Genomic DNA, 15,460 nt, shown 5'->3' on the forward strand with positions numbered 1-15,460 from the left:
TACTTAGAAATACAAAGCCCTACAGAGCTGAAAGAGGGTATTAGAAATAATCTTTTATTACTTTTTTATTGAGTTTACAGATTTATCGTTTGTACATAATTAGCATAATTAATGCTAATTTGCATAACTGGTTTTTACTAATTTTTCAAACTTTGTATTCAGTATACAACCATCTATGTGCTGCCAGTTTCCATGTAAATACCTTGAAAAACAGAAAAGTTATCAAGAAAAAACATTTGATCTCATTGGTTCATGAGGCCCATTTTAGACCATGTGATCCTCAGACAGAATATTACAGCAGTTTTCTAAAAATTAAGTCGTTTTTTTCAATCTTTGATTTGTAATATCTCAAGAACGGATAAACATATTTTAATTCTGTAAAAAGTAATGTTGTATAGCATTCAATTCTGAATTCAGTGAGAGCAATTTCAAGCAATTTGGATTGAATTTTCACCTGATATGCCTACTAATAGCCTAATTTAAAGCATTATGACCCTGAAGAGTCAGTGGATGCTGCACTTCCCAGAAATACTTTCCAGTTCCAAGTGCTTATTCCTGGATGGTTAATATAACACATATACAGCACAGATGATTACACTTACCTTTTATCATTATACTTCAATTACTATGCAAAAATGTTATTCAATGTCAAGTATTATTCAAAGGTCACTGAGGGAACCTTCCCAAAGGGATCAATAAAGTTTAATCTAATCTAATCTAATCTAATCTAATCTAATCTAATCTAATCTAATCTAATCTAATCCCAATTTATTGGCTACCTGCAGCTATGGTAAGACACCAGACAGAAACACCATTTTCCCTCACCGTTTCTGTTTAAAAGCCAGATAGCTACAATATGAATTTAGGCGTGGCAGCCTGTACAGTACTACAGAGCCTGGGACAAGACTCGAACCTGAATCCCAACACTCGAGCATAGATTTCACCCTAAGGCACAATACTACTTTTATTCTGAACATAAACATGGACTTACGTAACCTGATAATGTTATCGCACCAAGGATATTACTCGAACATCTCTTCACTCTTATTTCTTTTCATTAAATGGTATCAAAAGCCCCAAAAAGCATTTTTTTTAGCAACATAACCGGGATGTTATCCAAAAGTAACATTTAATTTTTAGTGATTGGGTAAATTACATATCTAATTGAATACAAGAAGCAATACTTAAATAAGCATAGTGCATGCAGCAGAACCAGATACAATGGTGTGTGTGTGTGTGTGTGTGTAAGAACCTGTAGACGTGGATTAATGGTGAAGCTTCCCGCTGTGGGGTTCATGCAGGACACATACTGCACATTGTGGATCTCCTTCAGCTGCAGTTTGAGTCTATCATACCTGAGGAAACGTAACACACACACACACACACACACACACACACACACACACACACACACACACACACACACACACACTCAGCATCCACATCTTGCCTTTGCTCAAATCCACGAGAAGATTTACTGACCTCAGCTATTTCTATTTTAAATCTAACACACCTCAGATATACTACAAACCAGAGTTTGCATTCTCTTTACCTTCCCTGCAAATAAAATCTACCACACTTGTCACTGCTTGCTCAATCTAATACAGTGTACTCAGCAAATACCACATACTGTAACTATCTCAGCCAGAATAAAACCCTGATTGCATACATCATCACAATTACAACCCCGATTCCAAAAAAGTTGGGACAAAGTACAAATTGTCAATAAAAACGGAATGCAATAATTTACAAATCTCAAAAACTGATATTGTATTCACAATAGAACATAGACAACATATCAAATGTCGAAAGTGAGACATTTTGAAATTTCATCCCAAATATTGGCTCATTTGAAATTTCATGACAGCAACACATCTCAAAAAAGTTGGGACAGGGGCAATAAGAGGCTGGAAAAGTTAAAGGTACAAAAAAGGAACAGCTGGAGGACCAAATTGCAACTCATTAGGTCAATTGGCAATAGGTCATTAACATGACTGGGTATAAAAAGAGCATCTTGGAGTGGCAGCGGCTCTCAGAAGTAAAGATGGGAAGAGGATCACCAATCCCCCTAATTCTGCGCCGACAAATAGTGGAGCAATATCAGAAAGGAGTTTGACAGTGTAAAATTGCAAAGAGTTTGAACATATCATCATCTACAGTGCACAATATCATCAAAAGATTCAGAGAATCTGGAAGAATCTCTGTGCGTAAGGGTCAAGGCCGGAAAACCATACTGGGTGCCCGTGATCTTCGGGCCCTTAGACGGCATTGCATCACATACAGGCATGCTTCTGTATTGGAAATCACAAAATGGGCTCAGGAATATTTCCAGAGAACATTATCTGTGAACACAATTCACCGTGCCATCCGCCGTTGCCAGTTAAAACTCTATAGTTCAAAGAAGAAGCCGTATCTAAACATGATCCAGAAGCGCAGACGTCTTCTCTGGGCCAAGGCTCATTTAAAATGGACTGTGGCAAAGTGGAAAACTGTTCTGTGGTCAGACGAATCAAAATTTGAAGTTCTTTATGGAAATCAGGGACGCCGTGTCATTCGGACTAAAGAGGAGAAGGACGACCCAAGTTGTTATCAGCGCTCAGTTCAGAAGCCTGCATCTCTGATGGTATGGGGTTGCATTAGTGCATGTGGCATGGGCAGCTTACACATCTGGAAAGACACCATCAATGCTGAAAGGTATATCCAGGTTCTAGAGCAACATATGCTCCCATCCAGACGACGTCTCTTTCAGGGAAGACCTTGCATTTTCCAACATGACAATGCCAAACCACATACTGCATCAATTACAGCATCATGGCTGCGTAGAAGAAGGGTCCGGGTACTGAACTGGCCAGCCTGCAGTCCAGATCTTTCACCCATAGAAAACATTTGGCGCATCATAAAATGGAAGATATGACAAAAAAGACCTAAGACAGTTGAGCAACTAGAATCCTACATTAGACAAGAATGGGTTAACATTCCTATCCCTAAACTTGAGCAACTTGTCTCCTCAGTCCCCAGACGTTTACAGACTGTTGTAAAGAGAAAAGGGGATGTCTCACAGTGGTAAACATGGCCTTGTCCCAACTTTTTTGAGATGTGTTGTTGTCATGAAATTTAAAATCACCTAATTTTTCTCTTTAAATGATACATTTTCTCAGTTTAAACATTTGATATGTCATCTATGTTCTACTCTGAATAAAATATGGAATTTTGAAACTTCCACATCATTGCATTCCGTTTTTATTTACAATTTGTACTTTGTCCCAACTTTTTTGGAATCGGGGTTGTACACACTAACTGACATCTGCACCCACACAGGTAAAGCTCAGGGGCAAAGATATTCGTAGCAGCACTGACTCACAAATTTGTTTATTTGAGCATCTATAATTTGGCTCCAACATGTTGGTTAATAATTCAGAACGCAGGCTTATGCAGGCAATCCAGACCTGAGCCTGTTAACATTAATAATGCTAAATAAGCAAAGCGGGAAAGTTTTGAGTACCAGTGACTGTAGTCCATGTGTTGGCGGATTAGCGTGTGAGGTTGCACCGTGCCGTATTCGTCCACCTCTGGCATGTTCATGTCGTCGATAAAGTAGATGAGTGTCTTGCTTCCTGGAGGGCCGTAGTTCCTTCCTGCTTTCTTCTCTAAAGGTTTCTCCAAGACGGCTAGAGCAGTCACAATGAAAGGAAACAATTACTCCAGCTTTGTTTTTGTCTCAACACAGTGTGTACATTTTTTTTAATGTCAGAACAGTTTGTATTATTGCATACGCAAACCAGACAAACACAGCTAATGAACCAATAGTCTGCAGTCTTGTGAGTATGAGACTGCAGCCGCAAAATATTAATATAAAATGACTCCCGCAGCAAATCACATCACACCCGGCACTGCATACAAACTGCCTGTTCATTTCTGAGGCACATGTATTTTTTGCTACAGTAATCTGCGATTTTTGGAGACGAAAACGTGGCTTGTGATCTGTGGTGTGGATAAAATGCACTGAGGAAGCAGCAGGGACACATGGCTGCACAAACCACACAGTGATGAATATCAAACCCAGCAGATCAATGAGACGGGGAGGACAAGAGCACATGAACTTGTGTTACAGTTTCAAGCTCCCCGCCTACCCCCAATCTCCAGCTAAAACAACACTGTTGTTGTCCAGAGATTAATCTGATTTCAATAAAATAAACAGACAATTCTGTTTCGTACTCATACCTTGCAGCATGGCTGACGTGGTGTAGTAGTTGAAGGGGACATTTTTGATGGCGTATTTGTCAGGGTCTAAGGAACCGAGTTTGCTGCTGACAAGGACAGATTTACCAGTACCGGCATTTCCTACAAGCATCACAGGCCTTCTCTTTTCCAAAAGACGATCCATAAAGTAGTTCACACGAATGGTCTCTGTGGTGTGAACCAGACATGCCTACACAGAGGAAAGGCCATTAAACACACAGTCATGTCAGCCATGAACTGACTACTGCTTTTTTAGGAACATTTAATAAAAGGTAAATTAAATAAAAAAAAAACAAAACACTTCGCTCAACCTGTAGAGGTATGCTCGGATCCATTTCAAACTTAGGCACCAGCTTCGACCACGGCTCAAACTTCTTCGTCTCCGGGTCAATGTAGTAGTCAAACACGGTGCCTTGAGACGGGAACTTGATGGTTTTGAACTCAGTGACCCACCACTTACTGAACTCCACTCTGTAATCAACCAGCTGTGGAGACACATACAGATGTCAAGGCTGCCCTGAATTTTATTCGACTGAATAATAAATGATTAATAATTTTTAAAAATGCACAGTATTTGTGCATGGCATAGTTTAACTGCCAGCACAGAGCTATAAACAAATTAGCGACCATCTATGGCATTGCCTTTAATACCGCCTTAATAGCTTGTTTAATTTTTTGAACAAGTTGGTGAATATTGTGGGAGAGATCATGCACCTGATCTTGAAACAGAGCCCCACCGAAGGCCCAGATGGCAGCGAAGACAAAGTAGAGCTCGTAGAGCTCTTTATGGCAGTCTGGAGGAGTGTTCTCTGGGGTCAGCAGGCATTCTAAGAGGTAGCACAGCATCTGGACCACACTCTGCTCCGGGATCGGGATGATTGTTTTAAATCTGGAGAAAAATGCAGAGCTGTTACAACGTGACCACTGTAAATATGGTATGAGTGACTGAACTTATTACAGAACAGCATAATATACAATTCACGTTACAACTAATTAGTGTGCTTGCCAAAGGCAAGCACACTATTGTTCTTCTTAAGTTTACTTATTCTGCCTTATTCCGACACGTTTTTTGGATCCACTACTCCTCCTAGGGCGTTCGAGATAGAGACACCGTTCCAACTCTGAGACATCTGGCCCGAAGTGGTGTAGTGTGCTTGTATACAGCTTTTGGATCAACGTGCCCGTTCTCTTGTTCTTTTCCCATAGAGAATGAATAGGGCTCATGAATCGAATCGTCCTACTTGGACATGCTCCATCGCAGATGCACCAAACCTCATGTGATACTTCAGGCCAACTCCCCCGACACATACATGCAATCGGTTCTGACCTGCACTCATTATTTTTCCTTTCTTTTTGCTCATCCCTTTTTCCTCCAGAGGCTTGCATTGATTTTTGGCCCCATTGAAAATGAATGGTGTTTCAGGAGAAAAACTTTCACTCTCCATCAATTTTTTTAACCAAGTGACCAAACTTCAGGAAACTTCACTTGATGCCTCAGGCCAAGTCCCCGCACAGATCCATCCCCTCATCTGAGATCTGCACTCGTCTTTTCCTTGGTTTTCACGCATCTCTTTTTACCTCCATAGGCTTCCATTGATTTTTGGCCCCATTCAAATGAATGGAGTTTTGCTCAGTAACACTTCACCACACATCCACCAAACTTCATATGGCACCTCAGGCCAAATCACCATCACACACATGATATCGGTTCTGACCCGCACTCATCTTTGTCTTGCCTTTCATCCGTCCATTTTTTCTCCATTTTGCCGCTAATCAATGGAAGCGGGCGGCATGGTGGTGTAGTGGTTAGCACTGTCGCCTCACAGCAAGAAGGTCCGGGTTCGAGCCCCGTGGCCAGCGAGGGCCTTTCTGTGCGGAGTTTGCATGTTCTCCCCGTGTCCGCATGGGTTTCCTCCGGGTGCTCCGGTTTCCTCCACAGTTTCCCCCACAAAGGGCATCATCATCATCAGTCCAAAGACATGCAGGTTAGGTTAACTGGTGACTCTAAATTGACCGTAGGTGTGAATGTGAGTGTGAATGGTTGTCTGTGTCTATGTGTCAGCCCTGTGATGACCTGGCGACTTGTCCAGGGTGTACCCCGCCTTTCGCCCGTAGTCAGCTGGGATAGGCTCCAGCTTGCCTGCGACCCTGTAGAACAGGATAAAGCAGCTAGAGATAATGAGATGAGATGAGATCAATGGAAGCTTGACTGAGTCATTCCTCCCTTCCCCCATAGGTGATGATGCATTTGGCAAGGATCTGCTCATTTGAGACTTTGACAGCAAATCAACTTCAACTCAATGGCCACTTTATTAGGAATACTTACACGCACACACGATAGCAGTTAGCATATAAGCATTCACATGTTACCATGCTAGCTGTTAGCATGTTACCCCTTACGATATCATGCCTGCTGTTAGCTCGTGAGTTGTTAGCATGTTCACCATTAGCATGTTATCATGAGAGCTGTTAACATGTTAGGATTAGCATGGTAGCATGCAGAGTTCGCATGTTTGCTGTTAGCGAGTTTGCCTGAGCATGTTAGCATGCTAACTGTTAGCATGCTAACTGTTAGCATGTCACCCTCAGCGTGTTAGCATGCTAAAAGTTAACATACTAGCTGTTAGCCTGTTAGCATGATAACTGTCAGCATATTAGCCTTAAAGTGTTAGAATTTTAACAAATAGCATGTTAATCATTAGCATGTTAGAATGCTAGCTATTAGCATGTTATCTATTAGCATGTTAGCATTAACATGTTAACATGCTAGCTTTTAGCATGTTAGTATGCTGTTAGCATGTTAGTATGCTAACTATTTGCATGCTAGTTGTTAGCATGTTGGCATGCTAGCTTTTAGCATGCTAGCATGATAGCTGTTCTGCTACAGCTCAGCAAGCACACTTTGCATTTTCTCTGCGGAAATGCAGTCTAGTTGTTCTCTGTTACAGTTAAAATATGAAATTCCATTTGTGGGTTGTATTAAACACATGAATATCAAATTACACTTTATATTTAAATAGCTAATCATTAAAGCCCTGAGGAGGTTATGAAATTATTATTATTATCTCATCTCATCTCATCTCATTATCTCTAGCCGCTTTATCCTTCTACAGGGTCTCAGGCAAGCTGGAGCCTATCCCAGCTGACTACGGGCGAAAGGCGGGGTACACCCTGGACAAGTCGCCAGGTCATCACAGGGCTGACACATAGACACAGACAATCATTCACACTCACATTCACACCTACGGTCAATTTAGAACCACCAATTAGCCTAACCTGCATGTCTTTGGATTGTGGAGGAAACCGGAGCACCCGGAGGAAACCCACACGGACACGGGGAGAACATGCAAACTCCACACAGAAAGGCTCTTGCCAGCCACTGGGCTTGAACCCAGGACCTTCTTGCTGTGAAGCAACAGTGCTAACCACTACACCACCGTGCCACCCATTATTACTACAGTACGCATAATAAAGTTATGAGATACTCCGAACCACAGCAGGTGACTGCTCAGTCAGCTTATTCATTTCATTGTCGGCAGATTTGCTTTACAAGAGAGCACTTATTAACGAAAACATAGCTGGGGTTTATTCATTCAAGAACACAAAATAGAAAATTGATTATGAGGAGTCGAAAGAAAGCAAATCATTCACACACATAGCCATGATTTTGTATCTCACAGCCACATTAATTAATTTGTATGCACAATTTAACAAACTGACACTAACTAAAATACATCTTTTACATAATTATTATATCATACACATAGATCTATAAATGAAACTTAATGGATTCATTTTTGTTAAATTTATAAAAAAAAAGGGTCATATTCACAGATTCATGCTAATCACCAGCAGGACTATGCATTACTACGAGATGTTTATTTAAAGCTTTGCCTTCTTCTTATGCGTATATCATCATTTCAGTCAAAACTGGTGTTAAAAACTAAAAACTAGTTTCTACTGTCTTTAGCTTTATTGTATTTCTGATATTAGTACATTTTTCAAATTTTTGATCCTCCGTTTTTTTCCCTCTCCAGCTTAAAAACAAGTGTCTGAGGTCTAGATCAGGGGTTCTCAACCTTTTCTACTTTAAGGCCCACCTATTCATATTTGTTATGAGTTGGGGCCCATTAAAAGAGATCCCCAATTATTTTGGCTTATCTATTCTGTTAGAATGTAATCATTTACTGTAAAGTGTATTAACGGGATGCAACATCACTCCCTGTTACAGATGGGAGCCCAGGAATTAAATAAATACAATAAAACAAACTGTTTTTAATTGTAGGTCTTGTATTTAAAACTGTATGGATGTGCCAGAAGCCAAACCATGCATGCAGGGCATTCTCAGTCAAAAGGGATTAATGATCCAAAAGTGGAGTCTGGTCGATTAACACAAGAACTTATTGCCATGTTTGTGTTCAGCAAACAAACAAGTTATTAAAACCAAGAAGTACACTTGAAAGAAGTGGATATAGAAACCACTCGTGTGTTAGATCTTTACACGCTAACAAAGAAGGATTTTTCCTGTGAAAGAAAAATCTACTAGCTAAATTTGACATTAGTAGAATAAATTTTGATCTTATTGTAGCTGTAACTAAATATAAAGACAATATGCATAATAATATATATATATATATATATATATATATATATATATATATATATATATATATATATATATATATATATATGCATATGTTATGCATACTATTAATTAACTTAATGTGAAGATAATTAACAGATAATCAACACATTTTAATTTTTTTAAAGACTGTGTATATTTTTAGTCTTTTGTATTTGTAATTATTTGTATCTATACACGACCCCACCAGCTCTGCTGATCAACTTATCGTGTTTAAATAAAGTCATTCATTCATTCATTATGAGCTGGAAAATCATCCATCTGTTGAGTTCCCCGACATCTCAGACTACCTGCTGCTGCAGACATCGTTCCACACGGACACACAGATGAAAACCTGGAAGAGCATGGAGGAGTACAACTTTTTATATCTGGCTGGGTTAAATATCTGGGGATCAGGACACTACAAGATAAATCCTGTTTTGTTTTTGCCTGGGTAAATAGAAGTTTGTGGGCTTTTTGTACGCGCCTTTGCGAAGGTTGCTAGGACACTACAAGTTTTAGTATCGGGTGTAAACAAACCACAGCCGCTCGATTCTCAATCCGCCCTGCTCTTCTCTTCCAGCAGGCATCACAGATCCATGTAATTTATCCACAAATGTATTTATTTATTCAGCCCATTGCACTCTCTCTCTCTCTCTCTCTCTCTCTCTGTGTGTGCACACGCGCATGCACAGGTTAAATGTAGAGGAGGAATGTGACAAAATAAAGGCTTGTTCTTCTTAATTTACCCCAAAATGTATTTATTCCACTTGAAAAGTATATGGCAAACCAGCGACTGGATTTGGCTTCAAACTTGAAAAAAATTTGCGGCCCACTAGATGGCCCAGTTGTTGAGAAACACTGGTCTAAATCCTATTGAGAAACTCCTTCTCCAAAAGCACTGCTCAAGATAAACCTGGTAAAATCTGAGGCATAAATAAAAGAACTCCAACTCCAACAATAATAATAATAATAATAATAATAATAATAATAATAATAGTAATAAAATTTCCCTGTAAATGTATTAATAAATGTAAATATTTAGGCACGTCTTTTTCTGATGCAATTCTAAATATTGCCCTAATCCTAGCATAGTTTGTATAGAAGTAAAAGCCAATGTGAAATGTCGTACCATCTGACAGTACAAACTTTTTTTGCATTACCTTGACCTTAGAATATCGAGGCATGGTGGGAGGTACTTGTCAAACAAAATGGTCAGATTGGCTTTCTCAGGCTGAACTTCTCTCCTGTCAATCCAACTGGTCACTGGTGGATTCCATCCTAAATCTGCCGGGTTGATGTATAATATACCTGCAAGAAAACAAAATCTCATGGTCATATACTCAAGAAGACACCAAAACTATTTTCCACCAGACATATTTTCCACTCTACAGAGGAATTGAGAGGTTCTTCTCTAAGAGTAAGCATGATAGAAGGCACTCGGACCAGCTCTGGAGACAGTAGCAGGGGTAGCAGTACGGAGGTGACTAATCTCGAACACCAGCCTCATCGTTGGGTTCAGAGGAATCCTCTCATTACTGGCCAGAGTCAGCACCTACAGTGTTCCACAGCAACATATAAATATATGCACTCACGTTTGTTTGAAAAATACTGTGCAACATGATTTGTCGGTTATGTTAATCTAACTAGCTGATAAATTACAACCCCGATTCCAAAAAAGTTGGGACAAAGTACAAATTGTAAATAAAAACGGAATGCAATAATTTACAAATCTCAAAAACTGATACTGTATTCACAATAGAACATAGACAACATATCAAATGTCGAAAGTGAGACATTTTGAAATTTCATGCCAAATATTGGCTCATTTGAAATTTCATGACAGCAACACATCTCAAAAAAGTTGGGACAGGGGCAATAAGAGGCTGGAAAAGTTAAAGGTACAAAAGAGGAACAGCTGGAGGACCAAATTGCAACTCATTAGGTCAATTGGCAATAGGTCATTAACATGCCTGGGTATAAAAAGAGCATCTTGGAGTGGCAGCAGCTCTCAGAAGTAAAGATGGGAAGAGGATCACCAATCCCCCTAATTCTGCGCCGACAAATAGTGGAGCAATATCAGAAAGGAGTTCGACAGTGTAAAATTGCAAAGAGTTTGAACATATCATCATCGACAGTGCATAATATCATCAAAAGATTCAGAGAATCTGGAAGAATCTCTGTGCGTAAGGGTCAAGGCCGGAAAACCATACCGGGTGCCCGTGATCTTCGGGCCCTTAGATGGCACTGCATTACATACAGGCATGCTTCTGTATTGGAAATCACAAAATGGGCTCAGGAATATTTCCAGAGAACATTATCTGTGAACACAATTCACCGTGCCATCCGCCGTTGCCAGCTAAAACTCTATAGTTCAAAGAAGAAGCCGTATCTAAATATGATCCAGAGGCGCAGACGTCTTCTCTGGGCCAAGGCTCATTTAAAATGGACTGTGGCAAAGTGGAAAACTGTTCTGTGGTCAGACGAATCAAAATTTGAAGTTCTTTATGGAAATCAGGGACGCCGTGTCATTCGGACTAAAGAGGAGAAGGACGACCCAAGTTGTTATCAGCGCTCAGTTCAGAAGCCTGCATCTCTGATGGTAATGGGGTTGCATTGGTGCATGTGGCATGGGAAGCTTACACATCTGGAAAGACACCATCAATGCTGAAAGGTATATCCAGGTTCTAGAGCAACATATGCTCCCATCCAGACGACGTCTCTTTCAGGGAAGACCTTGCATTTTCCAACATGACAATGCCAAACCACATATTGCATCAATTACAGCATCACGGCTGTGTAGAAGAAGGGTCTGGGTACTGAACTGGCCAGCCTGCAGTCCAGATCTTTCACCCATAGAAAACATTTGGCGCATCATAAAACAGAAGATATGACAAAAAAGACCTAAGACAGTTGAGCAACTAGAATCCTACATTAGACAAGAATGGGTTAACATTCCTATCCCTAAACTTGAGCAACTTGTCTCCTCAGTCCCCAGACGTTTACAGACTGTTGTAAAGAGAAAAGGGGATGTCTCACAGTGGTAAACATGGCCTTGTCCCAACTTTTTTGAGATGTGTTGCTGTCATGAAATTTAAAATCACCTAATTTTTCTCTTTAAATGATACATTTTCTCAGTTTAAACATTTGATATGTCATCTATGTTCTATTCTGAATAAAATATGGAATTTTGAAACTTCCACATCATTGCATTCCGTTTTTATTTACAATTTGTACTTTGTCCCAACTTTTTTGCAATCGGGGTTGTACATACATTTAAATGACTACGTATTGTCAAAGATGTAAGCCAAGCAGTTGAAATGGCATTTACTGAGCTGAAACATGAAAGTTCAGAGCTGTACAAAGATATGCAGTTAGGTTAAGATGGGGCAGCCATGGCCTGAGGTTGCGCTGAAGGGCCCTTGAGTAAGGGCACCTAACCCACAGCTGCTCCCCAGGCACTGTAGCATAGCTGCCCACTGCTCTGGGTATGTGTGTGTGCTCATTGCTCACTTGTGTGTGTTCACTGCTTCAGATGGGTTAAAATTCACTGTGTTCTTAAGTCTGTGGTTGAGTGTACGTGTGACAAATAAAGGCTTCTTGGCTTGGCTTCTTCTTCTGTACCTTGTTATCGTCCATTACTGTGTTCAAAGACTCAATCCACATTGGATCGATATCGCCGTCCAGCACAATCCACTTGGGCCCGGTGTGGCTGACGTTGGCCAAATCACGCATGATATGAGAAAACAGCCCTGAAATGAAATCCGATTCTCAGTGTCATGCTACAAAACAACAGGCAGTGTGGGGAGAACTGGCAGAATCATTTAAAGAGTAAGCCTTTTTCAAATGGAAGGCAGGAAACGCAGAGAGAGCCCTCACCGTCTTTCCACTCTCTTGTGGCTGGGTTTATGATGCCGAAAAGCTCGTCATTCGTGACAGCTTTGGGGTTGAGGTCTGCCCATACAGGCTTGCGTTTCATGTTCTGGTAGGTCTTATAGAGAGACTTGAGTACTTGTGATTTGCCTGTGCCAGCATTGCCGATCACAAACACAGAGTGTCGGACAGCTAAGAGCTCCTCTAGCTGAACCACCTGTAGAGAACATATTTCAGTTTTTAAGTGTAGCACAAGCAGCTTTACATACCAGTCAAAAGTTTGGACACACCTTCTAATTCAATGGGTTTTTCTTTATATTTATTCATTAAAAGACACTTCATGTCTTAAAGTAATGATGGATGTCGTTTCTCTTTACTTAGTTGAGCAGTTCTTGACATAATATAGATTACTACAGTTGTGGAATAGGGCTATTTACTGTATTTTTATTAAAACAGAAAACCCACACATGCACAGGGAAAGCATATGAAAGCCCACACAGACAGTAACCACAGCTTAAGACAATCTGACACCGATATTATTGATTACAATCCGAAATATAAAATTTGTATATTCCACAACACAGCCAAATGAGACTCACCTTAAGCACAAAGTTGTCTTCAGCCTGCAGCTTGAGGTCCAGTACGGACTGTTTGACGAACTTCTCAAAGTCCATGTCCCTTTTACGGGGGACATCCAGAGCTGGGAAAAGATCTCCAATGAGGCCCATGAAGACGGGCATGTCATCTGTCACTATCTTGGGCACGTTAAAGTCTCTCAGAGCCCTCATGAGCACTTGATCCTCAGGTCGCTCTGGATCTCCTCTCTTCAGAGAGCCGGCCACCACCAGCACGGACTTGATGGCTCTCAGTCCCCAGTCGTAGTGGTCCTGAGACATACAAGTAGGTCAGAGGAAGCAAAATCTAATACAGCATGTGATACAATTCCACATTGTATCAATACTTTATTTATTTTATGCTCTGAAAGTCTACCCAGTAGCACACTTGGGAGTGTGTTTAAGGCTTAAAGTGCCATTCCACCATTGGATGTATTCTTTGGCATAAAATACAATATATTTTATGACAACATGACTAGACATAGAAATCTTTTAGCTTCAAAATGATATATCAAACATAATTTTTTGACAACGACAAGTATATTAATTTTGCGACCAAAGTCACCTACCCTTTTAATTTCCGCGCGGTAGTGAAACATGATGTCATCGGCAGGTTCCCCTTCTTGTGTACCACGTGTCGGTCTATTTTTAGACCAGGAAACCCCCAAAGTGAGAGAGTCATTTCTCCTCATATATGGGGGCCAAAAAAATTGCGAAAAATTTTGAGTTAATCTTTCAGTTAGCTAGATTTATTGGTATTAGCTAGATTTATTGGTATTATTTTTATCGCGTTCTATCCGCCATTGCTGATAATATGTGCCACGTCACACGTCACGTGGTACACAAGAAGGGGAACCTGCCGATGACATCACGCGCGGAAATTAAAAGGGTAGGTGACTTTGGTCGCAAAATTAATATACTTGTCGTTGTCAAAAAATTATGTTTGATATATCATTTTGAAGCTAAAAGATTTCTCTATCTAGTGATACCATTTATATATGTTGTCAAAATATATTGTATTTTATGCCAAAGAATACATCCAATGGTGGAATGGCACTTTAAGTTCAAGAGGAGATTTTAAACTGTGTCAGTGCTGGATTGTCCTTTACCTGTTTGGACAGAAGTTCCTTGCAGAGCTGGTAGAGAGTGATGAACTTGCGGGCCAACACTCTGGCCTCGATAAAGCCTTCTGCTACCAACATGATCTCACAGATGAGTTCGAAGTCCGGCACTACCATGGCACAGGGCCTAAAGAAGATGCATGAAAATATTCACATGAATAAACACTCTTGTAGAGAAATCTATTAGCTACCCTAATAGATGGCCTAAAAGATCTGTGTTAGTGTTACACAGAAAATACACAGCAAAAGCATGTGTTCATAAAGTAAGGAATAAAACACAAATTTTTCCAGTGTCCTGAAGGGTGGTATTTTATTCCTCTTATAGCACACTAATTTGCCAACACTAACAATTTTTTATTTATATCCCAAACTTACCGAAAGAGAGCTTTCAGATTCTCAGGCAGCTCTGTCCTGCCAGCGTAGCCTGGATTCATGGTGATAAAGATACCCACGGAAGGGACCAGGTTCACTTCCTCACCCATGAAGTTAAAGCGTTTCTTCTTGTCCCGAATGGCATCCTGGATACTTTTCACCTGATAATACCAAAGACACCTGATGCTCAGGATCAAACTGTACGATCATATATGTACTCTTCTATGCTTGGTGGTTTTTTTTTGGGGGGGGGGGGGGGGGGGGGGGGGGGTTCATCTTTTTTGTAATGAAATCGTAAGATCATTTATGATAAACGTTTTCTACAGTTGGTTGCAATGCTCACCCAATACTACGTTGATGTCAATGAGCTAGATGTATTTACTCCATGTATGTACAGTAGCAGTCAAACGTTTGGACACACCTTCTAATTCGGTGGTGTTTCTTTATTTTTATTAATTAAAACATGATGGTTAATGTGATGCTAATATGAGGTAAAAACTCACCTGCACTGCGACCACGGACAGCACCTCTACTGAGATCCTGTTAAATTCATCGAAGCATCCCCAGGCACCTGTCTGCGCCAGGCCTTTGTAGATGTTGCCACAGGACTATGGGATGAG

At 40.4% G+C, this 15,460-nt stretch overlaps 1 protein-coding gene across 1 annotated transcript in view; it reads right to left on the reverse strand.

Moving 5' to 3' along the window:
- LOC132898181 (dynein axonemal heavy chain 9-like) overlaps positions 1-15,460 on the reverse strand; it is a 143,031-nt gene that overhangs the window by 63,223 nt on the left and 64,348 nt on the right. The window contains exons 28-40 of the mRNA XM_060939623.1: positions 15,344-15,448; positions 14,844-15,001; positions 14,457-14,595; positions 13,333-13,620; positions 12,740-12,950; positions 12,485-12,612; positions 10,307-10,415; positions 10,024-10,171; positions 4,954-5,128; positions 4,551-4,724; positions 4,222-4,429; positions 3,503-3,668; positions 1,253-1,355 (exon numbers count right to left, since the gene is read on the reverse strand). Of these exons, the coding sequence (XP_060795606.1) occupies positions 1,253-1,355; positions 3,503-3,668; positions 4,222-4,429; positions 4,551-4,724; positions 4,954-5,128; positions 10,024-10,171; positions 10,307-10,415; positions 12,485-12,612; positions 12,740-12,950; positions 13,333-13,620; positions 14,457-14,595; positions 14,844-15,001; positions 15,344-15,448 (2,112 nt within the window). The remainder of the gene's footprint in view (positions 1-1,252; positions 1,356-3,502; positions 3,669-4,221; positions 4,430-4,550; positions 4,725-4,953; positions 5,129-10,023; positions 10,172-10,306; positions 10,416-12,484; positions 12,613-12,739; positions 12,951-13,332; positions 13,621-14,456; positions 14,596-14,843; positions 15,002-15,343; positions 15,449-15,460) is intronic.

This window comes from Neoarius graeffei, chromosome 14, assembly GCF_027579695.1.
Source record: "Neoarius graeffei isolate fNeoGra1 chromosome 14, fNeoGra1.pri, whole genome shotgun sequence".
Taxonomy (NCBI): domain Eukaryota; kingdom Metazoa; phylum Chordata; class Actinopteri; order Siluriformes; family Ariidae; genus Neoarius; species Neoarius graeffei.